Source organism: Sparus aurata, chromosome 21 (assembly GCF_900880675.1).
Source record: "Sparus aurata chromosome 21, fSpaAur1.1, whole genome shotgun sequence".
NCBI classification, from domain to species: Eukaryota; Metazoa; Chordata; class Actinopteri; order Spariformes; family Sparidae; genus Sparus; species Sparus aurata.
In genome coordinates, this window is record NC_044207.1 from 9,125,118 (window position 1) to 9,152,659 (window position 27,542).

The 27,542-nt window shown below is 43.6% G+C and overlaps 2 protein-coding genes across 5 annotated transcripts; both read left to right on the forward strand.

Annotated features, from left to right (window-relative positions):
- The first annotated feature begins 928 nt into the window (after nt 1-928).
- Nucleotides 929-4,473, forward strand: cbln12 (cerebellin 12). Its single transcript, XM_030401848.1, has 4 exons — nt 929-1,142; nt 1,913-2,546; nt 3,175-3,294; nt 3,381-4,473. Exons 2-4 carry the CDS (start codon nt 2,265-2,267, stop codon nt 3,576-3,578), a joined length of 600 nt encoding a protein of 199 aa, XP_030257708.1. The 5' UTR covers nt 929-1,142; nt 1,913-2,264; the 3' UTR covers nt 3,579-4,473.
- A 1,500-nt stretch (nt 4,474-5,973) lies between these two features.
- On the forward strand, nt 5,974-26,076 carry chd8 (chromodomain helicase DNA binding protein 8). 4 transcript variants are annotated; one of them, XM_030401839.1, is made up of 39 exons: nt 5,974-6,212; nt 7,556-8,559; nt 8,729-9,043; nt 10,188-10,301; nt 10,413-10,918; nt 11,064-11,175; nt 11,860-12,066; nt 12,200-12,268; nt 12,372-12,427; nt 12,530-12,647; nt 12,752-12,835; nt 12,977-13,114; nt 13,451-13,572; nt 13,773-14,016; nt 14,103-14,279; nt 14,553-14,696; nt 14,835-14,933; nt 15,040-15,199; nt 15,750-15,960; nt 16,091-16,286; nt 16,415-16,585; nt 16,729-17,022; nt 17,691-17,911; nt 18,017-18,219; nt 18,352-18,508; nt 18,605-18,694; nt 18,816-18,919; nt 19,038-19,161; nt 19,403-19,478; nt 19,614-19,885; nt 20,268-20,500; nt 20,619-21,278; nt 21,365-21,465; nt 21,581-21,802; nt 23,835-23,930; nt 24,035-24,148; nt 24,277-24,378; nt 24,475-24,579; nt 24,945-26,076. In XM_030401839.1, exons 2-39 carry the CDS (start codon nt 7,657-7,659, stop codon nt 25,305-25,307), a joined length of 7,683 nt encoding a protein of 2,560 aa, XP_030257699.1. In that variant the 5' UTR covers nt 5,974-6,212; nt 7,556-7,656; the 3' UTR covers nt 25,308-26,076. The 4 variants fall into 4 exon arrangements, with proteins under 4 accessions (XP_030257699.1, XP_030257698.1, XP_030257696.1 ...); XM_030401838.1 differs by having other exon boundaries at nt 5,975-6,212; nt 16,732-17,022; nt 21,362-21,465; XM_030401836.1 differs by having other exon boundaries at nt 5,976-6,212; nt 21,362-21,465.
- Nucleotides 26,077-27,542: the final 1,466 nt, after the last annotated feature.

The following is a 27,542-nucleotide window of genomic DNA, read 5'->3' on the forward strand; positions in this document are numbered from 1 at the left end:
GTTGGAGAGAGACGGGCAAGGAGGAGAGAACAATAACCATGGCAAGAGAAAAGTGGCAATGATTTATTTCCACGCTTCTGGAAACCACATGACCCTGCGATGGAAATTTTCCCATGAGCCTCTCTGATGTTCCCTCAGATCGAAGCCAAATAAAGAGACAACACCACATCTCCTAAAAGTGTGATGAGGTGATACTGGCATGGAAATGATTTTTCCATCAGAGAAAACTGACAATGGAGCATTTAATAAGTGAACATGAGTGGATCCTGCCAGGACATCAAATGAAGAGGACAGAAAGATGCTTGATTGTTATGTGATTACGCATACAGATGACTGTTGATTGGAAGTTATTACAATTACATAAAAAAGGAAGTTGTAAATAATAGTAACCCTTGCCAGAAATAATGTTGTCAGATGTTTGTGATGTTTGGAACTAACTCACCCCGTCCTTCTTTTAAGCACCTCTTATGGTCTACCTCAGTCTGTGTTTTTTGGGAAATTAGGTGTATCATAACGAGGCTGGTGTTAGTGTGTTTATGTTCAAAATCCCACTGAAATAATAGCTTTTGAAACTGATGTCCATATCCTGTTAATCCAATATCTGCTGTAAAAAGAAGCTACCCAACTACATAAGGCACTGGATGTGTAAATGTTTCCCCATGAAAGTGCGAAAGTGAAAATAATAAAAGGAAATTTTGATCTTTCTCAACTCCGCTTGAAGACAAACAAGCTGGAATCACCTGATTTGATTGGATACTAAAAAAAAATCAGGAACACAACTGCCACTCACTCCAAGCCTCGCTCTTTGAAGCCGCTCAGATGCCCAATTATCCTCCTGTTTTTCTTTATTTCGCTGTAAAGGTGAGTGGGCGGATGCAACATAGAGAGTGAGAAAGAAGCAGACGCTAAAGGGGGTGGCTGAGGGAGAGAGAGGGAGAGAGAGGGAGAGAGAGAGAGAGAGAGAGAGAGGGTGAGAGAGGGAGATGAGAGCTTACTCTTGGTTGTGATCAGACTGACTCTTGTGCTGTCAAATGATGTGATAGAGGAGCGGGAGAATTTTCGATCATACTACAGCGCTCCAGCTGGGAGGAAACAACAGTTTTCACCTGCTATGGAATACAAGATTGCTCAGATGGAAACAGGTGATCATCTTTTTCATTCTTTTCATCACTTTAAACACTAGGATTGTACTGTGCAGTGAAAATAGTTGGGTCGCTATCAGAATGCTCGTTTTAAGGTGAATAATTTGGACGAAACCAAAAAGCTGCTGTTTTACGCTGTTCATTAGAGCTGAGGAAAAATGTGTTTTCACTCGTGCTGTCGCTCAGCGTGGTCAAAGACAAATGAATGTTGGGTCAAATTGGGTTGTTTGAAACTTGATGACATCACCTGAAGTCAAAAATGTCTTCATACAGCCCTGACTCTGAAATAGTTCAACGGCAGAAAAGGCTGTTAAACTTGCAGGGGGAATAAAAGGAATAATGGAAGAAGGGACATTTTCTTATGCATAGCTACTATATTTGTGTCCGTAAGTGTGAAAACAAAAGCACAAGTGAGAGCGAGCGAGCGAGCGAGCGAGCGTGTGTCGTGTGAGGGAATGCGTGTTGAGCAGCGTTGGGAGGGAGGGGGGGGGCTACGTGTAAAAGACAGATGGTCACTCAGTGGAGTTGTTCCCCCACTCCCTCTCTCTTTCTCGCTCCCTTCTGGGTCCGACATCTTTTCCCTGTCACCTCTCCAGAATCTTACCTCATCTGTTTTTTGTTTTTTTTTGTTTTGCCCTCAGCACCTTTAATCATCTCGTCCTTCACTCTATCACTTAAAGTCTCAACTCAGATCTTCACTCACTTTGCTGTGCTTTTATCTCTTCAAACCCCTTTTCTTCCCTTCCCCGGCTCTTCTGCCTCCTTGTCAGGTTTTTTGCTGAAGAAATCAACTTGAAACCACCAAGAGATTTCCTTGTGACTGTCATTCTGGCCGCTGCTGACACAGCACAAAAGACACCAGAGAGATTTGGGATTTGTGGGTACAAACAAGAAAAAGGGAGTGATTGATAGCTATGGCCAATGAACAATTCTGACTATTTTCCTCAATATCATTTGGTTCTCTTGGGTCTCTTGCTGCCTGGTTGCATATTAATGTACTTGCGCGCCAGCCAAAACTACATAGACAATTTGTTTCAACGTAGCATGTTTGTTTTCCAGAGTGACACTTCTCTTCAGTAGAATCAGTCAGAGTTATTTCGACCAAACATTCTAGATTCAGTCATGAATCCCAGGTTAGTCACCTTCCACCTCCCCATGCTGTTGGCTGTGCTTCTGCTCTGGGGACCCACGGGGTCGAGGGGCCAAAACGACACAGAGCCCATCATCCTTGAGGGGAAATGTCTGGTCGTATGTGACTCCACTCCTTCATCCGAGCCGGCAGGTAATGCCCTGGGCATGTCGGTCCGGTCCGGCTCCGGCCGGGTGGCCTTCTCCGCCAGCCGCCAGACCAATCACGAGCCCACGGACATGAGCAACCGCACCATGATCATCTACTTCGATAATGTGAGTATAAGACTGCTTAGGTGTCTTTAAGTTACACAAAAGCCAATGCTTTATTTGCAGTTCAAATAAAGCCCATTCTTGGCATAAGAGGAGAACTGTTTGATTGATGGTCCACAGTTCAGAGATCAAAATAGGTCAAACTGTGTTTGAACAAAGTTCTCCACTGTAGTTTCTCCATATTCCACAGAACATAAAAAAGGCTGAGCAGTTTTCCCCACACAGCTTCTGTGAGCTGTATTTCAAGTGTTTTGTGCTCAGAAGTCTTCTGCCAATAAGATGCACATATTATTAGACTTCTGACAGCGAGGAAAAATGCTAATGCAGTAAACACTGAACTGCAGACTCACAGTGCAGCCGGGCTGCATTTTTATAGACATTTGGAGTTTTTGGGGAAAATTTTGAATCAGAAATGACTCTGTGTTTCTCAGTGAAATCTCAAAAATCAGAAATCTATCTACGATGGACACAACAATGACCCAAGATACCCTGGAGTGAGCAGGGAAACCCTTTGACAACAGCCCCACTGTTCTCTGGTCTTCCAAAGTTTTTGTTCTCTTGCATACCTTTATTTTATCATGTGTAAATCACATCTCATCTTGCCTTCCTCCTTTCATTGCTGTTGTGTCAGATTTTGGTGAACGTGGGTACTCACTTTGACCAAGAGAGCAGTGTCTTCCTGGCACCAAGAAGAGGCGTGTACAGCTTCAACTTCCATGTCGTGAAGGCCTACAACAGACAAACTATCCAGGTACAAAACCTCAACTGCGACACTTGTGAATGTAGTTGCAGCAGATCAGCAAACACACTCTAATCCCTTTCTGTGCTCTCTCTCAGGTCAGCCTGATGCTCAACGGCTGGCCGATGATTTCTGCTTTCGCCGGGGACCAGGACGTGACCAGAGAAGCTGCCACGAACGCCGGCTTGGTGATTATGGAGAAGGGGGACAAGGCCTACCTCAGACTGGAGAGAGGCAACTTGATGGGAGGCTGGAAGTACTCCACCTTCTCCGGGTTCCTGGTCTTCCCCTTGTGAGGAAGGTGGAGAGAGAGCGGGTTAAAGTGTTAAGAGGAAATTGGATAAAAATGAAAAGGAAGGCTTCAATCTCTTACTCTTTATACGATGCATGAAAGGATGTGTTTTATGCAAAAATCAGATGAAGATTCTGCAAATTAAAGGTCCAGTGTGTAGGAGTTTAGAGGGAAAAAATGGAACATAATAATTAGAAGCATGTTTTCAAAAGCCCATTATCACCTGACACAGAATTGTTACCTTTTGTTTTACCTTAGTATGAGTCCCATATACATTAAAGAGGGAGCGGATCCTCTTCCACGGAGTCCGCCATGTTGCACCACCGTGTTTCTACAGTAGCCCAAAACAGACATGCCAAACACCGACTCTTGGGGGGACCTGTCATGTTTTTTTGCATTTTTTTGCATTCTTAGCAGCCACTGCGGGGGATGGGGAGACAAGGGGTGTCCACTTGGAGTCAAGATGTCACTAAATCCTACACACAGGACCTTTAAGATCATTCTCACTTGAGACCAAATAGAAAGGCAGTAAAAAGAGGCCGAGACATTCAGTGAAACAATTTATCTGTGGAGTTAATTTGCTCTGTTACTGTGTATAAATATCTGTTGGGTTTGTATAAGAGATATATAAATTGTGACAAAATTATAAAGTAGCCATGTGCAATGTGGGCTTCTGTGCTAAGATTGCGTTTTCGCTTTTTACTTTTCATTCCAAGTGTTTGAGACACTGCTGTGCTCCATGCAGCAGCCTGTCGTACAAACAAACTTGCCCTTTACTCTGCTGTGTCGTATGAATGATGCTCCTCTATATGCCTGTTAGTCTCGTGCAACAGATGAATTATTTACACAGAAATTTCTATTGAGAAGATAATAATAAAATAAAATCATATAAAGTTGAATTGGTAAAGTTCTCAACTATTCCTTGACACAAACACTTGATGACACAACATTTTATGAGACATGGCTCGACTTACAAACAGAAGTAACTGAGCTGATTGTGTACTATTTTAGGGGTGTGATAGTTTAATCCACTCATGACAAACAGTATTCTCCATCCTCTATGGTACTCTACCCATTGCCACGGCAGCTGTTTGTAAATATAGCTCTCCCCAGCAGAGCTGGTGTTGGCGTGGACCGAGCAGACCAGCATGGGGCAGAGTGCAAAGCGTGGCCGATAGCGGATACTCCTCGCAGGGCCGCAGACAGATGGAGGCTTTGGCGAGTAGGCAGGCTCCTCTCTACAGGGCCGCCATGGATAAAGTGTGGTGTGCTGTCACATTAAGTCACTTACGCTTCCCCGGCTCATGACCATAATCTCTCTTTCTTTCTCTGTTTTATACCAGAATGACTCTTTCCTGATTTTAGGACAGGCCAGTGAGTAGTCCCGGAAACAGAGAACCGAGACTTTTATTCAGTGTGTCACATTAATGCACTGATAGAAGAAGCTTTAATGGATGGGAAACTTTGTGGATGTATTGTCTCCTGAAAGTTCCTCTCTTAAAACTGTCCCGATATTTTTCCTTTTCCCAACTATATGAGATAATAGCTCATGCATCTTTGATAACAGAAATGGTAAATATGAAATGAAAATCAAAGCTGGATTACCAACTGCACAAAACCGTCAGCTCTTATGGGGCCCCAGACCTGAAGTGAGGTTTAAAGCTGGTTTATGGTAATATCTACGATTGCAACTTTGTTTTGGAATTTGCACTACTTTAAAACAATATCATCTAACATGATAAGAGCCTTCACATGGGCTTTATTTCCTGATCTTGAGGTCCTGTCCTTAAGAGATGCCTAGTATCAAAATCTGGTGGTGAGATTTTTTGCAAAAATGTATTATATTAATCTGGCCATTCTTTAAAATTAAAACTGAGAAACTAAATAATGAAACAGCTAAAAATCGTGTTTCAGTCAAAGAGCACTAGAGGGCGCCAAAAACCAACACCACAAAGACCTGAATCACCTATGTAAGCAAACAAGTCATCACGTTGGTGCCTTGAAGAAAGCTGTTTTCTGACACCTTAAAATGCATTAATAAATAAAAATGAAGCACTATAATCCGTTAATAAACCCAGGGGGTCTGGATGTATATTTCTTAAGTATTAAAGTATTAAGTATTAAAGCGGTATCATGAGATAAGATGAAGGTGATTCCTGAGATGTAGTCAATGTAATAAAGCCCTGAAAAAACGGACAGTGCTGTCTACAAACAGGCCCGTTGTGCTGTGCACTCCATTAACCCTGTAAGATTATTAAAACGCCCTCTACTTTTCTCCAGTCAGCTCTGGGGGGCCTGCGCTTTCTAATTCGAGCATCTATGGCAGTAAAACGGCAATGTTGAAGATCACACAGTCAAATGGTCCCAGCTAGGCCGCATTTATTGTTTTCTCAACCTAGCTATGGCTCCCATCCCGCCCAGAAGCGGCCGTACGTATGACGGATTGCTAGGGCAGCCAATGAAATAGCCGCATGCTGCCGGCTTGGGAGAAAACGGACCAATCGTTATTCGAGAGCAGTCGAGGGGCACGCTTTCTACGCTTTCTCTGGCAAGAATGTTAGTTCCTGCTCTTCCCTGGCCGTTTCCTGTAATCGTACAGTGTTGTGAGACGGAGAAAGCCATGTGTGTCGATGCAAAGGTAAATTTAGCACCCCGAAATTATTACTGCGAGAGTTAGGGCAGTGGATATGATGGTTATTTTCAGGTTTTTTAGCCGAAAAATAGACGCAGAACAACCGAAACAGCAATGCGGCCTAACCCGTGTCTGAACGTTGACGGGCAATGGTTATTGTGGCACGTTGCTTTGGTTTGGTCCGGTTTGTTGATGAGATTGAAGGAGTCCGGCAGACTGAATGGTTGGTAGTAAATGACAGAGAGGAGAGTTAACGAGTTTAAACATATAATACACCGTGTATTCTTAAGCCTGGGTAGGTTTTCGGTGCCTCACAGGCTTTTGTAATAGGCACATCTTGGTCGCGGTACAAGCTAATGCTAGCCGATGGTTTTGTGAGAAAGACTGCAATACGTCCAGAGAGGAAAGCATCCCAGCTCTCCAGCATCAGTACCCTCCTCGTCTGACTTCACTACCAACTATTTCCATTCACTCAATCTTTTTTAGGTAGTCTAGCTTTGTATGTGAAGCTACTACTGAAACGGCTTCGGTTTCATTGTAGGGTTTTGTAAACGAGATGTCGTGTGGAAACGCGTTTTCTGGACGAAGTGGCCACGAGTTTGTTGTAAATGTGTGAGAACAATATTTCTTTGAATAATCCAGCGGTGGTCGTAAGTTTATGTAGGTTTTCCTCTATTTTTACTGGATAGTTTTCAAATGAAATCGTGGCGACATGCGTTTAAATAACAGTAGAGTAAACTTGATCATATGAGTCAGCTCACTGAAGATGAATGTGTGTTCACGTGGAAGTGTTCTGTGATTTAGTGAACTTTGCATGTTCTTGTCGGGATTTGGAAACCCACGTTAGCTGAATAATGTCATATTTGTAAACATCAGAGAAATATAGAACAACACCTGGAGCTGAGAGGGAAACTCAAACTATTTTGAGAGCTGAAGAATTGGTTTCAGTAACTTTTTAAGTGAAAGAAATCTAAATATTTGGATTCTAGCACCGAAAATGTTAATGATTTCTGGTCCTTTTACCACTTTCTGACAGGAAACTGAATATGATGGGTTGTAGATGGAACAAGACATTCGCAGATGTCATCAGATATAGATTGACGTGTTTCACCATTTTCTGACATTTTATAAACCAAGCAACGAATCGATTGAATGGGAAAATAATAACGGATATACAGTTAAACACATTTACTATCCATAGTGAATGAGGCACACTAAACTTCAGTTGTTGTATTCTGGTTTGAGCTGTATGATAATCATCACATTAGCATACAGAAGTATTTGTTGTTATAATGTCAAAGCTATTATCCTGTGATTCACTGACATAAGTGTTTTTCCTCTTTTCCCAGCTGTTTACTTAAAAGTTGAGAAGAAGTGGACTGCGACTATTTAGCTTCCATCCCGGAGTCTTTTTAACGTTGTGCCCGTCTCCCTGTGTGGAGTGGGCAAGATGGCAGACCCCATCATGGACCTCTTTGAGGACACACCTCTGTTTAACCTGGATGCCCTACCAGACGATTCCTTCTCTCAGGGATCATCGGACCCGGTGGAGGAGGCCCTTAAGCTGGCGTTGGGCCAGGTAGACCCACCAGCCGAGCCTGAGCTCACGGCCAACGCAGGCCTCACCGTTCCTGTAGCAGCTCCCGCCATCCCAGACCCTGCCCCCGTTCAAATCCCCACACAGCAGCCTGTTCAAGTGGTGGCTGCTCAGACTGTTTCCATACCTGCAGCTCCTACTGTAGCCTCAGCCCCTGTTGAAACTGTACCTCAGATCCAGGCCCAGACAACCATACCTATTGTCAGCAACACCAGCGTGGTCACCAGTAGCACTGTCCTGCTGAGCTCACCTCTGTCTGTTTCCAGCTCTCCAGTCACCACCACTGCCACCACGCAGCTCGCACAGATAACTCACCAGCTCACTCCACAGCAGTTGGCTGCAATCACGCAGCAGGCTGGTGGTAAAATTGTCATTCTAAAAGGGCCCCAGGGTCAGGCTCAGGTGCTGCAGACTGTAACTGGGGCTACAGGTCAGGCAAGCGGAAAGGTCATCCGAGTGTTGTCTGGGACTCCTCTTAAACCTGGCATGTCTATACTGCAGGGGGGGACAGTTTTGAACCAGGCAAGCCCAGGACAAGCTCAAGTCAAGGTGGGTGCTGCAGGGGTGCAGAGGCTGCTGCAGTCTACTAATGGGCCAGTGAAACAGATGCTGCTGACCTCCGTGCCCCAGCAGGCACAAGGCCAAACTGTTCAGGTGCAGATGGCTCAAGGCCAGACTCAAGTCCAAGTCCAGTCCCAGGCAGCTCAGATCCAGGGCCAAGTGCAGCTACAGCCAGCCATGCAGGCCCAAACACAGGTAAGCAGCACCTCATTTGCTTCAACAGGCAGACTGCAAGGTGTCAACCTGACAGCTGCAGTACATCAGGTGACGTTTAGAGTGGTTTTCTAGTTTCACAAGCTATATTTTTAGGTCTGTCTTTTTCCTGAGCGTCGTCAGTAGTCTCATCATGTATTTCTGATTCTAGGGTGGTGAAGCAAAGCGGATCACCCTGGTTCTCCAACAGCCCTCCCAGGCAGCCTCTGCTGCGCAAGCGGGTCAAGCCCAGCAGCAGGTCACACAAATCCAGCAGGTTCAGACAGCCCAAGGGGGGCAGCAACAGACCCAGGCCCCAACTAGACTGGTGCTGGGTCAGCTCCCTGGGGGTAAACTGGTGCTCCAAGGTAGTCAGCTAGCAGCCCTGACCCAGGCTCGGGCTGGAGGCCAGGCTGGAGGGCAGCCCAAAGTCCTCACTATTCAGCTGCAGGTGCAGCAACAGCCCAACCAACAAGGAGGAGTTAAGGTGAGAACAAAGTGTTTTACATTTTAAAGTACATGTTTTCCGTTCACCTTTTTTTTTCCTCTTCTGTTTGTGAAACATCACTTTTGTTATTAAGTGCTGTGTTCTTATTGAACACCTGCCAGTTATTCTCTGTTGATGTAGTTGATGGGGGGCGTTGGAGGTCTTGAATGATACTGACATTAATGTTAGGAAGAGTTTTTCCCAATACACTCGGTATTGACATAAGTCCACTTGCACTCTGGTTTTCAACCATTTGTGTAATGTAAAGCTCCTTTTTTAAAAGAAGCATTATAAGGAAATGTGTTGTTTTGAATGACACTTGATATCAGTACAATGTAGCCATAGCTCATAATTGAAACATTATGAGATAAAAGAAAACAGTAGGATTGTATATCAGATTTCACTGTGTCGTCATTTCAAAAGACTCCAGCATTTCAGGTTTAAAATCAGCAGCGTGGCTCTTTCTATTTAGCAGTAGTTTCAGATTGATTGTTGGCCCTTAAATGTTACATATCGCCCATGATTTTATGTTTGCCATAACTTCTACAGAACTGTAAAAAAAATGATAAAGTTGCTGAAATATGAAAACATCATATAAGATAGACATGTGCACCTTTAGTATTGTTCTGTTCAATTTATAGGTCTTCTGTAATCTAACACTTGTATTGGCACCACCTGGCAGTATTTTGAGAAATATGGGAAATAATTGTTTGGTGTTTTTATCCTGAGTTAGAGATGAGACGGATCTCTGTACATTTACAAGAGAGATTGGATCAGGATGTGTTGAGCTACTTTAGGGTAGCCCAATGTTTGGAAGTAGAGGGAACGACGTAGGCCTTCCAAACGTGTTTTTCACAACTCAAAAGCTTTAAAGCTTAAAAACATCCTGGACTGAGTACAATTAGAGTACAAAGATGAAATTTTATAGTGCTCTCATCTGACTGTTGATAAGATGCCAAACAAGCAGATTTCACAGATTTCCGAGTGTTCTTCAAAATCCTGCCAAATTCTCAAATCATATATTGCTACTGCTGTACTGAGTTCCATCCAACCTGACTTTTGCTTGTTTGTTTTTTTAATCTCCTCCTTTGGTTCTTTTCAAAGGGGACTGTGACTTGACCTGTCTTTTCTTTCACTCTCACAGTATCAGCTGGTCTCAGGAGCTGGAAATTCTGGCAGCCCACAGGTGTTGCAGATTTCGCAGGGCCAAGGAGGACAGAGAGTTGCGGTGCCACTCAAAATGCTTCTGCAGCCACAGGTAGCTCTCCAGATGTTCTATGACGATTACTTATGTTATATACATAAAATGTGGCAGAAAATGCGTTTCTTTCAAAATAGTTTCTTCATTCAAACATTCTCCTTCACACAGACAAGCTCAGCATCCTCAGCTGGTGGCACAGTCTCTGTGGTGAAGGTCATCAACACGTCAGCAGCCGGCCCCTCCACCACAACTACCACCTCTCCGTCCCAGGCCATCCGCATAACTAAGGCCCCTGGTGAGCCTGCCTCTGTGCGACGAGTGGAGATCCTGTGTAAGCAGGAGAAAGCAAACCGTATTGTGGCTGAAGCAATTGCCCGGGCCAAAGCACGTGGTGAGAAGAACCTGCCCAGAGTCCTGAACCAGGATGAACTTCCAAGCACACAAACCTCTCCGGAATCAGGGGGCACTGTAACCGTGGTGTCTGCTGCGAAGAAAAAGAGCAGCGGAGGAGGAAGCAAGAAGAAAAGTCCTGTAGCTGGAGGAACGACGCCCAAACCTGCAGGAGGGGCTGACAAAAAAGGAAAAGTGAAGACACCAGGAGGAACAACTGGGGTGGCTGGATGCACAGTAATCCCTGGAGCTGGGAACAAGAGCAAAAGCAAGACCAAGACAAAGTAAGTAATACATATATATTAAGGGGAGTCATTTTAATGTTTCTTACCTCTGTATGTTTGGAAGGGTTGCCTTGTACATAGATATTCACTGCTGTCCTTTAGCTGCTTCTTCATTCTGTCTTTGTCTCACCTCTCTCCCCTGAAGCACTATTACTCTAGTAGGAGCAAAGAAAAGAAAAAGGAATGCGTCCTCTGATCACTCTGATGGGGAGTTGAGTCCTGCCTCACCTGCTGCGCTGGAGGATGACTTGATTACGGTACAAACACGTGATTAAAATCAGCAGACTTTTGGAAACTTCCCCCAAATCTTATCAATGGTCTGCACAGCCAACAACAGCTCATCCTTTGTTAGAACAAAAGTGCTTCGATGTTATTTGATAGCTGTACTTTGTATCTGGTTGTACAAATTTAACTGCACATGTATTCTGACATTTCCGTGGTCAACGTTTTTAGCTGTACAAAAGAATGGAATGAGGTGGTTTTATTGACGTGTTTTGTAGTTATGTCTTGCACAGACATTTCTGGCTGTTTGTGCAGAAGCAGGGTAGTTTTTGAGCCTCGTTGCCTCCCTGTGAGAAGGTTGGCACCCTCCCATTTCATTTGTGGCACATAGAGGTCGTTAGAAATCATGTTGATAATGTTGTTCAAAGAGCCAAAATGTCACACTTGCTGATGTTAAAATGTAGATTGATAGTCAGGTAAATTTTACTAACCTCTACAAGCCTGCTCAGCGTATTTTGGAGGTTCTTTTGTTCTTTTGGAGGTCCTATTTTTTGGTGTGAGTGTTTGTTATTAAGGCTGCGCACAGGGGTGGAACATTTAAAATCAAATCTGTTCTTTTTACATATGTGTTAAATTGTGGTGGATGGCCCATGTTTCTGTTTTCATCTGTAAACCTTATGAAAACACAATGAACTTACACCTTTATCTCTTTTGGCCAGAAGAGGCGCTCCAATCGTGTGGTGAAAAGGAAGAAGTACACTGAGGACCTTGATATCAAGATAACGGATGATGAAGATGAGCAGGAAGATGTAGATGTTACTACAACCGCAGCAGCTGTGGCCTCCATCAGTGGCGGGACAGCAGCACTGCTCAAACAGGAAATGGAGCTGGATGTGGATGGACAACCCAGCATGCAGTTCTTTGTGGTGAGTGTAGAACTATTCTGACAAAGTTATTTCTTCTCTGGTGAGGTTGAAAGGATCTTGATGAAGATATGAATGCTGATTGAATGGGCGTTGAGTGGTCTTAATTAAGTGTATTACCTCTTTATTTTTAAAGGAAAATCCAAGTGAGGAAGATGCTGCCATTGTAGACAAAGTGCTGTCTATGAGGTTAACGAAGAAGGAAGTATGTTTATTCCCCTTTTCTTATATTTATTTTAATGCAATTCTGATTCTTTTCTTTCGTATTTGAGAATCACTCAAACCTAAAACCTGTTCTTCTCTTTCAGTTGCCTGGGGGCCAATACACCACTGTTGAGGAGTTCTTTGTCAAATACAAGAACTAGTGAGTTTCAGTATCACAACTAATAACTTCAGCCCCTGAACCAGACAGCTTGTATTTTTTTAACGATACCAAACAACTAATACTTGATTCTCTTTTTCTCAGTTCATACTTGCACTGTGAGTGGGCCAGTTTGGAGCAGCTGGAGAAAGATAAGAGGATCCATCAAAAGATCAAGAGGTTCAAGACCAAACACGCGCAGATGAGGCACCTCTTTCAGGAGGTGAGCGTGGCCCATGTTCCTTTTTAGGCTGTGGTTTAGCTGCTTGAACTATAGTTTCTACATATTTGTGTGTTACCTGTTGCTGACCATGTGGTTGTCTGCAGGATGAAGAGTCTTTTAACCCAGACTATGTAGAGGTTGACAGAATCCTGGATGTTTCCCACAGTGTGGACAAGGATAATGGCGAGGTGAGAAACCCGCTTCGTCAAAGCTGTTCTTGTCTTGGCTGTATAAATAAATACGACCCTTTCCTCTTTTTTTTTTTTTAATCAAGTAGCATGTTTGCAAAAGTTATATATTTGCTCTTACTCTTACTCTTCTCCCTACAGCCCGTTATATACTACTTGGTGAAGTGGTGCTCTCTTCCTTATGAAGACGCCACTTGGGAACTGAAGGAGGATGTTGACGAGGGCAAGGTCGAAGAGTTCAGCAAAATCCAAGACCGACAACCTCGCCTGAAGAGAACGGTGAGCAGTCAAGTGTACAATAGCCAGGAGCTGGTTTGAGTTTGAAACTGAAGTTTATTTCTAATCACCTGATTTAATGCGCTCTCTGAATTTCCTCTTTAAAAGAACTTGTATGAGAAAAAGGCACAGAATTTTCCACTTTATCTCAAGTGGAAAAACATTAATAAAGAGGAGAGGCAAGGAATATGGATGGAAGAGATCTTAGAACTGAATAAATGATGCAATAGCTCTGCTTGTGGTTCTACTGAAGCCAGGGCATTGGTGTTAAGAGACCTAACTGCAAATGGATAATGGTCATTATCTTCTTCTTACCCAGTTTTCCTTCTCTCTCATCAGACACGACCATCTGCCAATTCATGGAAGAAGTTGGAGGAGTTCAGAGAGTACAAGAATGGCAACACGCTCAGAGAGTATCAGCTGGAAGGAGTTAATTGGTTACTCTTCAACTGGTACAACAGGTATTTATCACACACTGGACATGCTACACTCCCAGGTCACAGCAAGCATTTTGAAGCTGCAGTCACCGGAACTGGATTAGTTTTACTGGGTACAATGCTGTAATTAAACCAGCACTGTGGAAAAACTTTGTCCTTTTGGAAGATGATTGGTGACTGCTTCTTGAATGGCTTCACCAATTACGCCGTTTCCTGTCTCTCAGGCAGAACTGCATCCTGGCAGATGAGATGGGTCTGGGGAAGACCATCCAGTCGATCACGCTGCTGTCCGAGATCTATAATGCTGGCATCCAAGGCCCTTTCCTGGTCATTGCCCCCCTCTCCACCATCACCAACTGGGAGAGGGAGTTCTCCACATGGACCAACATGAACGCCATCGTCTACCACGGCAGCCTGGCCAGCCGACAGATGATCCAGCAGTATGAGATGTACTGCAAGGACGAGAAGGTGGGCTTATTGATTCTGATTATTTTATTATAATAATTTTACTGATGTTAAAACATGTCTGATGAAAATTGCCATTATGTTGATAGGAGCACTTGATTCCAGGAGCGTACAAGTTTGACGCTCTCATCACAACCTTTGAGATGATTTTATCTGACTGCCCGGAGCTGAGGGAGATCTCCTGGCGTTGTGTGATTATCGATGAGGCTCACCGCCTTAAGAATCGCAACTGCAAGCTGTTGGACAGCTTGAAGATGTTGGATCTGGTGAGTAGACAACAGATGATTGTGGATTTCAGAACAAAACCAAGTTGCTCAGGAAAAAATACACGCAATTTGATTAAAAATGTTGCTTTTCGTTAATGCGCTAACTTTGTAGTGGGGATCAAAAACAGTTCTTCCTCTCATACCCTCTGTACCATTCCCCCTTAAAAAAAAAAAAAAGTTTCCTTCCTTCACTTGCTGATGAATATTATTTCCCATCTCTCTGTTATTGCTCCTCTTCCTATGCCTTATTTGTGTTCTGTGGGTCTCTCCTAGGAACACAAGGTGTTGTTGACTGGCACTCCTCTGCAGAACACTGTGGAGGAACTCTTCAGTCTTCTTCATTTCCTGGAGCCTGCTCAGTTCCCCTCTGAGACTGAATTCCTCAGAGACTTTGGAGATCTCAAAACCGAGGAACAGGTGTGAAATATACACTTGTTGGCAAGCGAAAGCACATATTTGCACACATCTATCAGTGTTCCTCGTCATGCACATCTGCTCATTTCACAGGTATTTTAAAGCTGTCACTGAGGAAATCTTTCGTTTTCTGGTCTATAGGTTCAGAAGCTGCAGGCCATCTTGAAACCCATGATGTTACGAAGGCTCAAAGAAGATGTTGAGAAGAACTTGGCACCCAAACAGGAGACTATCATTGAGGTTAGTGTAAATGGTGAACATTCAGTCTGAACTCTGTTTGGGTTTAGGAGATCTCAGTGAAAGAAAGAAGGCCACCATTTCACTGTTGGACTGTGTCTTCTCTCAGGTTGAGTTGACGGATGTCCAGAAGAAGTATTACCGAGCCATCCTGGAGAGGAACTTCAGCTTCCTCAGTTTAGGGGCAAACAGTAACAGCAACGTCCCCAACCTGCTCAACACTATGATGGAGCTACGAAAGTGCTGCAACCACCCCTACCTCATCAATGGTACTGTATCACATTATTAACTCAAAGCCTTATGTTTGTAGTGTTAAGTTTAAATGTATATCTGCTGATGCTGGATGCAGTTAATGAGTGTGTGTCGAGGATGTTTAGCCCCGGCTCAGCTTGTGTTAAATCAGAGTAATGTTTTTCTAAAGCTGCCTGCACACAATAAGCAGTCTGAGCTGCACTTACTGAAGGTTTGGACAGTGAAGAGAGAGCAGCGTCACAGGTCATTATATAATGTATGCTGTGTACACAAGACTTTTAAATTGAACCGGTAAATGAAAATATACAATTGGCATGTAGTTTCAGTTTATTTTCTTTTTGGAAATTTAAAAGGTTTCCCTCAAGATGTACCCTCATCGTCAGTTGTACTATGATTGAAAAGGCAGCATAAAATCTGACTTTGGATATGATATTAGAAAATATGCATTATTGTATTATTATCCAATATTGTAATGCTGCACAATAGATGAACGCCTTGCAACTGTGTGAAAAAGCTTACATCTTTGGACAGTATCATAAAAGTTGTTCTATTGTCTCTCTCGTCCAGGCGCGGAGGAGAAGATCGTAGCGGAGTTGAGGGAGGTGTATGACCCCCTGGCTCCCGACTTCCATTTGCAGGCCCTGATTCGGTCGGCCGGCAAGCTGGTGCTACTGGACAAGCTGCTGCCTCGCCTCAAGGCTGGCGGCCACAAAGTGCTCATCTTCTCCCAGATGGTGCGCTGCTTGGACATTCTGGAGGACTACCTCATCAACAAGAGGTGGGTGGGCCGAGGTGTCTTTACACAACTGATGTTTTTCAAAAACAGTTTAACATTGTTCTAGGTATAATGAGGACTTAAGTAAATTATTAAGGCTAACTTTTTTTCTTTCTTTTTTTTTTTTTTATAGATACCTTTTTGAGCGAATCGATGGCAGAGTGCGTGGGAACTTACGTCAGGCTGCCATCGATCGCTTCAGTAAGCCTGACTCAGACCGCTTTGTCTTCCTGCTGTGTACCCGTGCTGGCGGCCTGGGTATTAACCTCACTGCTGCTGACACCTGTGTTATATTTGACTCTGACTGGAACCCTCAGAATGACCTGCAGGTACTGTCCGATATAAAGTTTGCAAGAACAACAAACTATCTTTACATTTATTTCATGTTTCCCGACTCTTTCTATCTCTTGCTTCATATATGGTGGTCTTACAAGCCTTTTTTGAATCCTTTTTTCAGGCCCAAGCACGGTGCCATCGTATTGGACAGTCTAAGGCTGTCAAGGTCTACCGTCTGATCACTAGGAACTCTTATGAGAGGGAGATGCTGGACAAGGCAAGTCTGAAGCTCGGCCTGGACCGTGCCGTGCTGCAGAGCATGAGTGGAAACAAAGACAGCAACGTCAACGGGGTAAGAAACCTAATAGTCATTAACTTAAACTGCCAGGTCAGTTTAAGGTTGGTCAGTTATATTACATCTAACTAATTTAGAAAAAAAATATATTAAATCCAGTTTGGTCCGCTTGTGTCAATGTCTTTCTGTATCTACTTTAGCAGATTCAGCAGTTCTCCAAGAAGGAGATTGAGGACCTGCTGAGGAAGGGAGCGTACGCTGCCATCATGGATGAGAATGATGAAGGCAGTCGCTTCTGTGAGGAGGACATCGACCAGATCCTTCAACGAAGAGCCACCACCATCACAATTGAGAGCGAGGGCAAGGGCTCCACATTCTCCAAGGCCAGCTTTGTGGCCTCTGAGAACCGCAATGACATCGCCCTCGATGACCCTGAATTCTGGCAGAAGTGGGCCAAAAAAGCCGACATAGACATGGACTCCATCAACAGAAAGGTAAGTGTGAGGTGGTCATCAAAACCTTACAGCATTACCACTGCATGTCAAATACTACAGATTTTATTATTGTCTTATCTGGTTGCACTCTTGTCTTTAAAGTGAATCTCTCGCCAAAAAGGTACCAATGCTTTTATTTGTGAGTCAGACCTTTGTGTAAAAGCATAATTACAATGAAAGAGGCACTTTTAAGATTTACCGTAGTTTTGTTTTCAGGCAAGGTAATTTTTTTTAAAAAGGTTTTTGAACAACTCACGTTAGTAGCTGTGAGTTGTTCAAAAACCTTCTTTTTAGCAAACTGTCTGTACACAAACAATGTTCTCAATGCTCGTGTTCATGTGTAGAGACTCTGGTGATACTACGAGCAAAGTTTCATGTTGTGTCGAGCCTTCTTAGTGTTTCGAAAACAGATTTTGATGCTAGCGTACGAGTGCCCGTAGCACTCCCATCGTAAATTAGCTTGCCCGAAAACAAAACTACAGTAAATCTTAAAAGTGCCTCTTTCGCCGTAATTATGCTTTTACACGAAGGTCCGACTCCTATTCAACCACAAATGAAGCCTCTGTTGCTTTTTGGTGAGAGTTTCACTTTAAGGCCTGTATAGGAAATGCCTGTATATTTATTTGAAGTTATGTGTAATTGACTGTAAGTTGCTTTTCCCCCTTCAGAACACACTTGTGATCGACACTCCCAGAGTCCGTAAGCAGACCCGTCAGTACTCCAGTTTACGAGGTGAAGGTGGGGACCTGTCTGACCTGGACAGCGACGAAGAGTATCCACCTGCCAATTCCAGACAGTCACGTGCCTCCAGACGCTCCGACCGCCACAGTGGAGGAGGTTACGGCCGCACTGACTGTTTCAGGGTGGAGAAACACCTGCTCGTTTATGGGTATGTAGACCCATGCTAAGAATTTTATCAAATATTAATTTGTCTCTTCACGGTCTTCTCTCTTGTTCTTTGTCCTCACCTGTTACCTCTTCTCTCCTCCTTCAGTTGGGGTCGCTGGAGGGACATCTTGTCTCATGCCAGATGTAAGCGTCGTCTGAGTGAACGTGATGTGGAGACGATCTGCCGCGTCATTCTTGTGTTTTGTCTGCTCCACTACCGTGGAGATGAGAACATCAAGAGTTTCATCTGGGAGCTCATCACACCGCCGGAGAACGGGCGTGAACCCCAAACACTACTCAACCACTCTGGTAGGAGCTGCACACAGATCACAGAATCAGAACCTTTCTCATACATTCAGTGCTGATGCATGCATTCCTTGTAGTTTTCTGTTCAAATATCTATTTATTTATTTATTAACTTTGTTTCTTCTCTCTGCCTAGGTCTATCTATCCCTGTTCCAAGAGGCAGGAAGGGTAAGAGGGTAAAAGCCCAGAGCACATTTGACGTTCAGAAGGTGGAGTGGATTCGCAAGTACAACCCTGACACCCTGCTCCTGGATGACAGCTACCGTAAACACCTCAAGCACCAGTGCAACAAGTGAGTACAGCCCAGTCAGCTATGTTTTTTGATTTGTGTGTACATAGGAAAGCAGTCTGCATTCGAACACTTAAACCTCTCCTCTTCCCACTAAAGGGTGTTGCTGAGGGTGCGGATGCTCTACTACCTGAAGCAGGAGGTGATTGGCGAACATGCCGACTCTGTCCTGAAAGGCGCAGACATCAGGTATCAAATATTGTCTTTTGTGCATTTAATCCAAATGCAGACACACGCAGTGACTGAATAACTGACATTAATTATGATACACTTGAACACAGTTTACAATACATGTCTTTATATTTTCCAGGGACGTTGATATCTGGATGCCGGAGATGGAGCAACAGGAGGTACCTGCAGGATGGTGGGATGCTGAGGCAGACCGCTCACTGCTTGCTGGTGTATACAAACATGGTGGGTTTTCTCTATGGAAGCTTTGAAATTGGGTTGAGGATTTTTTTACTCCAGTTGCCTCAGATTACAATCTTTTTTTGCTGTCATTTAACAGTTTTGACTTGTTTTCTGTGACCAGGTTATGAGATGTACACCACCATGCGTGCTGATCCCTGTCTCTGCTTCCTGGAGAGAGCTGGTCGTCCTGATGACAAGGCCATTGATGCTGAGCAGCACACTGGTGACGCCGAGCTGGGAGACGAGTGAGTGACCCTGGCTAATGGGGCTTATTTAAACCTGCTTATGAATTTATAGCAGACACACAGGTTAAGTGGACATGTTCAATTTTAAGTCTGTTTCAAAGTCTCTCCATCATTACAACCTGAAATAAAATGGTCAAAGTCTTAAAGTTAAGTTCATGAAACATTAGAAAGTTGAGCCCCTTTATTGGACACAACTCGCTCTTTACCAGCCTAATGTTGATTTATTGTTTGTATTGTACAGTGCTGACTATGATAAGTACTCGGAGGACCCAGAGTTCAAGCCTGCTTCAAGACACGCCAAAGATCTTTTTGAGGAGGTAAGAATCGGAGCCTTCACACTGAAGAGCTTCTGTCAGAAAGAGTTGATTTTCAGGGACTTTTGGGAATATATTGGAAATAAGCAACATGTGATTAAACCAGTTAATGAGTCTCTGTTTAACCTTGTCTACCAGCCTGACTCCATGAACGTGGATGATGAGATTTCTGTTGAAGACAAGGCGGGGCCAGTGCTCACAGAAACCTTATCTAGCCAGAGTGGTGCGTCCAACTGGCCCTCCAGCTCATCACTAACAGCGCGATTGCGGCGGCTGATCACAGCTTACCAACGCAGCTACAGGCAGGAGCAGCTGAAGATTGAAGCTGAGGCAAAGGGTGACCGCAGGCGCAGGCGTTGCGAACAGGCCAGTAAGCTGAAGGAGATTGCACGACAGGAGCGTCAGCAGAGGTACGCTTGTGTTATATTATGTTCTAGTGACTCCAAGTGGAAGTTCTTTGTATATTTCAGCATATACCTAATTTCTCACAGGCTTGTTATCAGCTCAAATATAGACTTTTTATTATTGTAAGCATGTGTAGCGCGTATAGTAAATGTTGACTTTAATTTGTTATTTCGTGCCGTAAATTATTTACTCGCTCAATTCTGATTTGTAAAGTTTAAGATTTCCTGTGGCGTCTTCTTGAAAATAAAGAGTAAAGTTTCTAAGCATGCATGTAAGCATATTATAACATGTTCCTAAAGTTATTTCCTTATTTTAGGTGGAGGGAAATATATTCAATACTTTCCTTCTCATCCAACACTTCTCTTGCCTTCTGTCTTTTTTGCACAGGTGGACACGTAGAGAAGAGTGCGACTTCTACCGTGTGGTGTCCACTTTTGGTGTGGAAAAAATAAAAAAGGAGCAAGGTCTTCCTGAGGGCGGAGACCCAGATTATGACTGGAACCGCTTCCGTACTTTCGCTCGTCTGGATAAAAAAACGGATGAGAGCCTCAGTCGATACTTCCGCTCTTTTGTTGCCATGTGCCGGAGAGTTTGCCACCTGCGGCCAGGCCGTGGTGAAGGTACCTCTTCCATTGTTTTGATTTGTTGATTTAAGATTTCCTTCTGACGTGCTTAGATAAGAGCAGAGTATGTTGAGTTCACAGTCACAGTAAATATCTGTTCTCTCCTCTTGCTCAGATCCATCAGAGCTTTCTCAGACTGTGGCCCCCATCACTGAGGAGCGAGCTTCTCGTACTCTATACCGTATCAGCCTCCTGCGTCGCCTCCGTGAGAGAGTCCTGCCCCACCCCTCCCTAGAGGAGCGTCTGCCACTGGCTCCAACCAGCTCCGAGCTCCCCGCTTGGTGGAATATCCCAGACCACGATCGTCAGCTAATGCTGGGCGCTTCACTGCACGGTGTCAGCCGCACCGAGCTCTCCATCTTCGCAGATCCTCAGTTCACCTTTAATCAGGCTCGTGAAGAATTCATCCAGAACCAGCAGGCCCAACCCCCTCCACCTCCAATTCAGGCACCTCTCATCGTGCCTCTCAGCCACCCGAAGACTGAGGAGGATATGCCGAGTGTGAAGGAGGAGGGAGCTGATGAGGAAGCCCGGTTGCTTGGAGGTCAAATCACTGCTGATCTGCAGAGTACGCCTTTGAGCCACCACGACGGAAAGGTACGAGGGCCAGGCTGGAGCCTGAAGAGGAGCAGAGGGAAAGTTGGGAAGTCTGGAGGAGGAAGGAAAGGAGAAGGAGGGTCGGATTCTGATTCAGATTCAGATTCGGGCTCGTCATCATCTGAGCGATCAGGCAGCAGTGATGACAGTGGAGAGAGTGAGGAAGAGACAGAAGGAGGTAAGTTGGCAGTTACACCAAAAAACTTTGAACCAAGCAAGAATAAATGTGACAAACTAATTTTTTTCTCTTTTTTTTCTTAGCAGGCATGAAGCTGTGTGACGTAGATGATAATAGTCTACTCTCTATGACTCCGTCCCAGGATGGCATTCCTCCTCCTGATCCTCTCAGAGTGGACTGGCCCAAGGTAATTGATGCACAGTTTACCAAATGGATGTTGAAAGCTATTCTCTGAATAAACTCTCTACCATTATTTTCTTGTTGTTAAGTGACTGACACACAAGGTTTCCTCTTCCTCTCAGGACCGCGTGTTGATCAACCGGCTGGACAGTTTGTGTAATCTGGTTCTGACCAGTCAGTGGCCTTCAGGGCGGCGCTACGTTCCTGAAGCTCAGCTGAACCCAAGCTCAGAACTAGTGGGAGACGAGATGGCCTACACAAGGGTGATCCGTAAACCCAGCGCTACGCCTGGTGGTCCAGGGGCAGAAGGAGACGATGGAGAGTTCACTGTGAAGCTACTCAAGGTGAGACTATAGTGGAGGGTAAAATAATATAATCAAAGGGTGCTCCGATGAGGACTTTTGAGGCTGAACACCATTCACAGATTGCTGGAAGTAGTATCAGCTGACACAGATCAAAAGGACATGTCTTCTCTTTCGTGTCATCTAAAGTTGTTAGTTATTAGTGGCATTAAAATGTTGAGGAAAGAAATGATCGTATTTGATATATTTACTTTTTTTTTTTTTTTAAAAGTAAATGACACCGAATTCAGTAATGTGGAATTTGGGACACATTTTTGTGTCAGTCTTTATAGTGATGTACTTGTGCCCTGAAGCCAGTAGCCAGAGGGTGAACCTCTTTCACGTGTTAAGCTGGTCGGGAAATAATACCAGCAAGCTTTGTTGTATCTAGCCGTCGCCTTTATTCACAGCCAAACTGCAGCCTATATTGTACACTTTATTGCTGTTGCTACTACTGCTACTCCTTTCGCTTCTCCTTCCTCTCCTATTCATTCACTGTCCGCACTACGCACGCTCCCTCACTCTTGCTCACCCACTCACACCTTATGCGCACACACCTCACGCAACGCCCTATTCCTGAGAGGGGCTACGCCACTCTTACAACAATGGAGACACATCGACAGAACTTGAACCTCCTCCTCTTTCATTGAAGTTGCAGGTGTGGAAGTATTTTGGATTTCCAGTGAGTTATGTTGACAACGTTGGTGTTGTCGACAAAAAAGCCCCAGTTTTAAAGCTCTGCAGAAACTAGATGGCGGGTTATTTTGTTTAAGTTTCCAATTGGCTGAAGAGATATGTTATTGTTACATTATGTTGTTATTAAATGTTTTAAATTTGACAATGTAGTGATGTAGTGTGGTACATTGCGAACAAATGTCAGACATTATATTGCAAAAAATCTAGTCTAAAAATGGCATAGCAACCTGTGCTTTAAAAAAAAAAAATGTAAAAATCGAGAATCTAATCGAACAGTGACCTTAGAATCAAAAATGTAATCGAATTGAGGATTTGGAGAATCGCGACACTCCTATTCAGTACATGTATTTAATGTAAAGTTGTAGTGTTGTCACATTAAAGCTCCTGTTTGTAAGATGGTAAAACTGACGCTTTGGGTTTCCCAACTCGTCAGATACTGACGCTTTAGGATTGTAGGTCGGGTCGGCCACCACCTGAAAGCGTCAGTATCTGACGAGTTGGGAAACCCAAAGCGTCAGTTTTACCATCTTACAAACAGGAGCTTTAAACTGCAGTTCACTGTTTAACACTTCATGTTCCTCTGAACAGAAACTCTCAGTCCCACTGTGTGCCTCCACTGTGAGCTGTTTGTTCAGTCAGCTGTTAGCTCTCGTGCTGTAAGGCTTGAAACAAACAGCGTCACTTCGTCCTCCCATGCAGGCGAAAGAGAATATACCTTTCACAAATTATAAACTGAACAGACTACTTCTGACAACAACAGAGTGTGTCTTCTCTGGCTGTTACTGTAGTTATCTCTCCACAGCGCTGTGTCAGCACTAGTTATAATCACTAGCTGGCCACTCGGCATGAGACCTGACATTACGAAAATTGTTCTGCGGTACTGGTCCATCTATCCCTTCGGTCACCAATGGCTTGCTGGCAGGTACCAGCTATTATGTTGCACTGGTTAATCCAAAAGGGCACTGAAAGTGACTCTGCTTGGATAGTTAGCTGTTAGCAGCCAGTTAGCAGCAGAGTCCTGCATACAGAAACCGTCTCCTGTGTTTATTGATGGGCTCTTATGTGTGGGTTTTTTAGAGACAACCAATTGAACTTTTTACAACACATATTGGCTGATAACAATCTGTGCCCGATTAATCTTGAGTCAAAGGTAGGAAGTTGAAAATATGCAAAAACTGACCTGATACTGTTGCTTTTATTTGCTTATAAAATTGTTTCACCTCCATCAATCTGTGAGGCTTTAGTGCCAGATCTGTCATATCAAGAACAGATTCTCCAAGATGCAGCTGTGATGAAGTAGTTAATGACTAAATCACTCTCTTGTGTGTCACCTTGTCAGGAGGAGGGGCTGAAACTGACCTTCTCTAAACAGGCTCTGATGCCAAATGGGTCTGCAGGAGAGAGCAGCAGCCGCAAGAGGCGCAAAGACCAAGAGGTACATCTTTCACCTGTTTCTATGACGTACAGGAAGGGTTGGGTAGAAAACAGCTTTAGATTTAGTTTGATAACTTTATTTTTTTTTGTTTGGCTCTCTTTTAGTTATCCGACCCAGATGGACTCCATGATCCACTGGAAAGAACTCCTCGGCGCAGGGACCCTCCCACCTGGCTGAAGGAGAACCCAGATTATGAGGTGGAGGGAGACATGCTGGAGGTATGATCATGACACTTATGATTTAGCAACTGGTCTTAAGGTATAGGTTCATATTGCTCTGGTCTCAGGTTAATAAGTAACCAAAATATCTAAACTAAGTTTCTGCTTTATTACATTTGTTTCCTCAGCTTCTTGTAAACAGGAGCAAGAGGAAGAGGAGGAGGAGGGCAGATAAAGCCCTGACAGGCAGTGAGAAGGTCAAAGTCATAAACATGAGGACAGGAAAGAAGGTAAGACAACCTGTAATGGCATTAGTTTATTTGGATTAGTTTGCAGTTTGTTACCTCTCTCTAATGGACAAACACCCAAATGTTTCTTCTTTGTAGGTCGGAGCTGCTTTCTGTCCGATGCTGCAAGACCTGAGGGAATATCTGGAGGAGAATCCTGATAGTGCTGTAGCACCAGATTGGGCTGAAACTGTTCGAAAATCTGTACGTAGATATTAAATCTTTGCTATATAGTGTTGTTAAGGAACAACACCTTATTTTTATAAGGGCTTTCTCTCTGATCCTCTGTGTAGTTGAAAAGTGCTGCTGTATTAGATTCTGCAAAAGTATGTAGAGGTGAAAGTTAGTTAAAACTAAGCTAATTTTAGTTTTCTGGAGGATCATTCATCACATTTAGGTACAACATAAGTTTTTTCTACTCGATAAGTAGGATTTTTGGCTTTCAAAGACTGGAAATGTGGGTTACCACAGCATCAACAAAGTAAAACTTTGTGGCAAAAACCTCTGCCTACTTGTGCCTTATGCTTAAGACTTGTCAGCGTTTCTAATAATGTATGTTCTTCTCACAGGGCTTCCTGCCCGAGACCCTCTTCCACCGCCTGCTGACTGAGCACTCAGAGATCCCGAAGAAAAGCAGGCGTCGCCATCACCATCACCACCACCATCACCACACTCCTGATCCCATCCCCGAAGACCCCAACCTGGACGGAGTCGAGGAGGAGACTCTGGTCTCAGACGGAGCATACATGATGGATGAAGAGGACCTGGAGAGCTCCCATCACTTCCTCACCAGTCCGGACTTTGACGTTAAAATGGAGGGCGGCGACAGCCTTTCCCAAGGTGACTATGACAGCTCGGATCAAGAGGCGCTATTGGACGATGTCATCATAGCACAGAAGGACTCTGACTCCTCATCAAGCTCAGAGGATTGACTGAACCACATTCTTCGAACACATCAGACTTGATCCCCTTCTCAACATTGAATCATGTTATTCCTCATCATTTATTTTTACCATATTATGTATCAAATTACGGATGAATGTGTTTTTTTTGTTGCTACTTTTATTCATTTATTTTATATAGGGATTTTTTCCATGAAAGGAGCAAGTTTGCACCCATCTGTTTTCTTTTTCATCATCACAATTGTGTTCCATCTTTGTGTCCTCAGTCCTCCTCTCTAACCTCTGACAAAACGGCAAAAAGCTGAGCTTTCTTACATCATGATTGTCATTCTCCTCCTCCTCCTTCTCCAAACCTGTTCTTTCCATCACATTCCCAGACATGACCAAAAGGGGACCCCTGCTGTACAGATACCCTTTTCTTATCTAAGAACCTCAATGCTGGTCCTCTAACGCTACATGAAACTGGACATGTGTACTGAGCAGAGCCTGGATCCAGATCTCACAATCCCCTCCGATCTCGTTTGGTCATATCTTGTGTGTCCAGACGAGTCTGTGAACTTAAAGGGGATCCAGTGTGTGGACGTACTGTTATTGTTTTCACTCTATGGGAGGGGTGGGGGTTGAGGGGGAGGGAGAGGGAAAGTGGCGTATTAGTTACTGAAGCAGTGCTAGGAGGATGGGTGTATTGTACAATGTAGAGCTGGTCAATTGTGTACTATGAGATGACGGCAATGAGTTACTATTCTTGTTTTATGATCTGAGTGTATCTGTGAAATGAATAACAGCAATCTACAGTGAACACAAGTTTCTGTGTATTATTGTGACTTTCATCTAGCAGCAGTTAGGTTTACTGTTTGTACAACAAGCTTGGTTATGTTGATTTGTGCTACAGCAGATCATGTGATACTGCATAGGAACTTGAATTATTAGTAATGGCAGTAATGTCCACATTTAACAACATTCCTGACTTATAAAGTATTTGATAGGGACATAACTACATTAAATAATTTGGAAAAAAAATACAAAGTTCAAGAACTCATCTATCATTCAGTTGAATTACCAGCCTCACCCTGCATGGGAAAACAACTTGCACTCTATTAAATGATTTTAGTAGTTTTAATAGAGGATGCATTTGTGTCTAAATTTCAGTGCCTCTTCTGTTGATTTTATTTGTATTTCTAATATACTGTATGCAGCTGGCATATTTAACTCTTTTTATGAGGAGGCCTGGATTTGAAAACTTGACAAGTGCCATGGGGCTGGGCCAGACATTTACATTCCCAATGTCTGACCTGTAAAGCTCAGGGTTTAAATGTGCCGAAACAATCCACATTTACAAAAAACAATCCAGATGGCATTTATATTTATCCATTTTTCAGTTTGACTCACCAAATTCCCCCCTGTTTAAACAGTCTGGGTTAAAGGTTAATGAAATAGGAACTTGTCTAACGAATGGGCTAATTGGTCTACATGTAAAATGATCAACAGGCCAGAATGAGGCCATGGGCCATGAGTTTAATTTCTCTGATATAGAAGTACATAAAAGAATTGCAGTATATGTGATTAATCCTTCTCAATTCACACAGATACCTACTTAGCATTCACCAGTTTTATATTATGAGTATAGCCTTGAATAAAATCATGGTTTTGGCAAATAAGAGATTTACAATTAACACAAAATAAGATGAAAATAGGCTAACCCTTTTTGGATCCAGAGAGAAGGAGAGACAATGTGGTTGGGTATGGTTGGGGAGGAGCACAAAAAGCAGGTCTTTTAATGTCGTATAGAAAAGGGAAGTACAAACAGAAAATGAATGTCTGATAATAACAATAAGAAGAACTAGAAACATTTGCATTTCCTGCGAAAATACAGTGTGAATGCTGACAGCCGAAGTGATTTCGGAAATCTGCTGAATGTACTGGAAAATACTTGCTGGAAATGCATAAAACTACAAGAATGAATATTCAAGAATTTGCAGAAAAAGCTGAATTTTTCAAAAGCTGAAAAGTCAGAAAGGCTGAAATGTAATAGGCTGAATGGGCCAAAAAAAGTTTAGCATTTTGATTGCTGAACAGTTTCTCTAGCTGAACATAAAGCTGAATGTTTGAAAAAGCTGAAAAGTCTTGAAAGCTCAGTATCTGAAAAAGCTGAAAAGGCTGAAAGAGCTTAAAAAGGTGAACATTTTGATAACTGAACAGTTTCTCTGGCTGCACATATGCTGGAGCAGTAGCAGAACCGAAGTTGAAAATGTCTCCATAAGAATG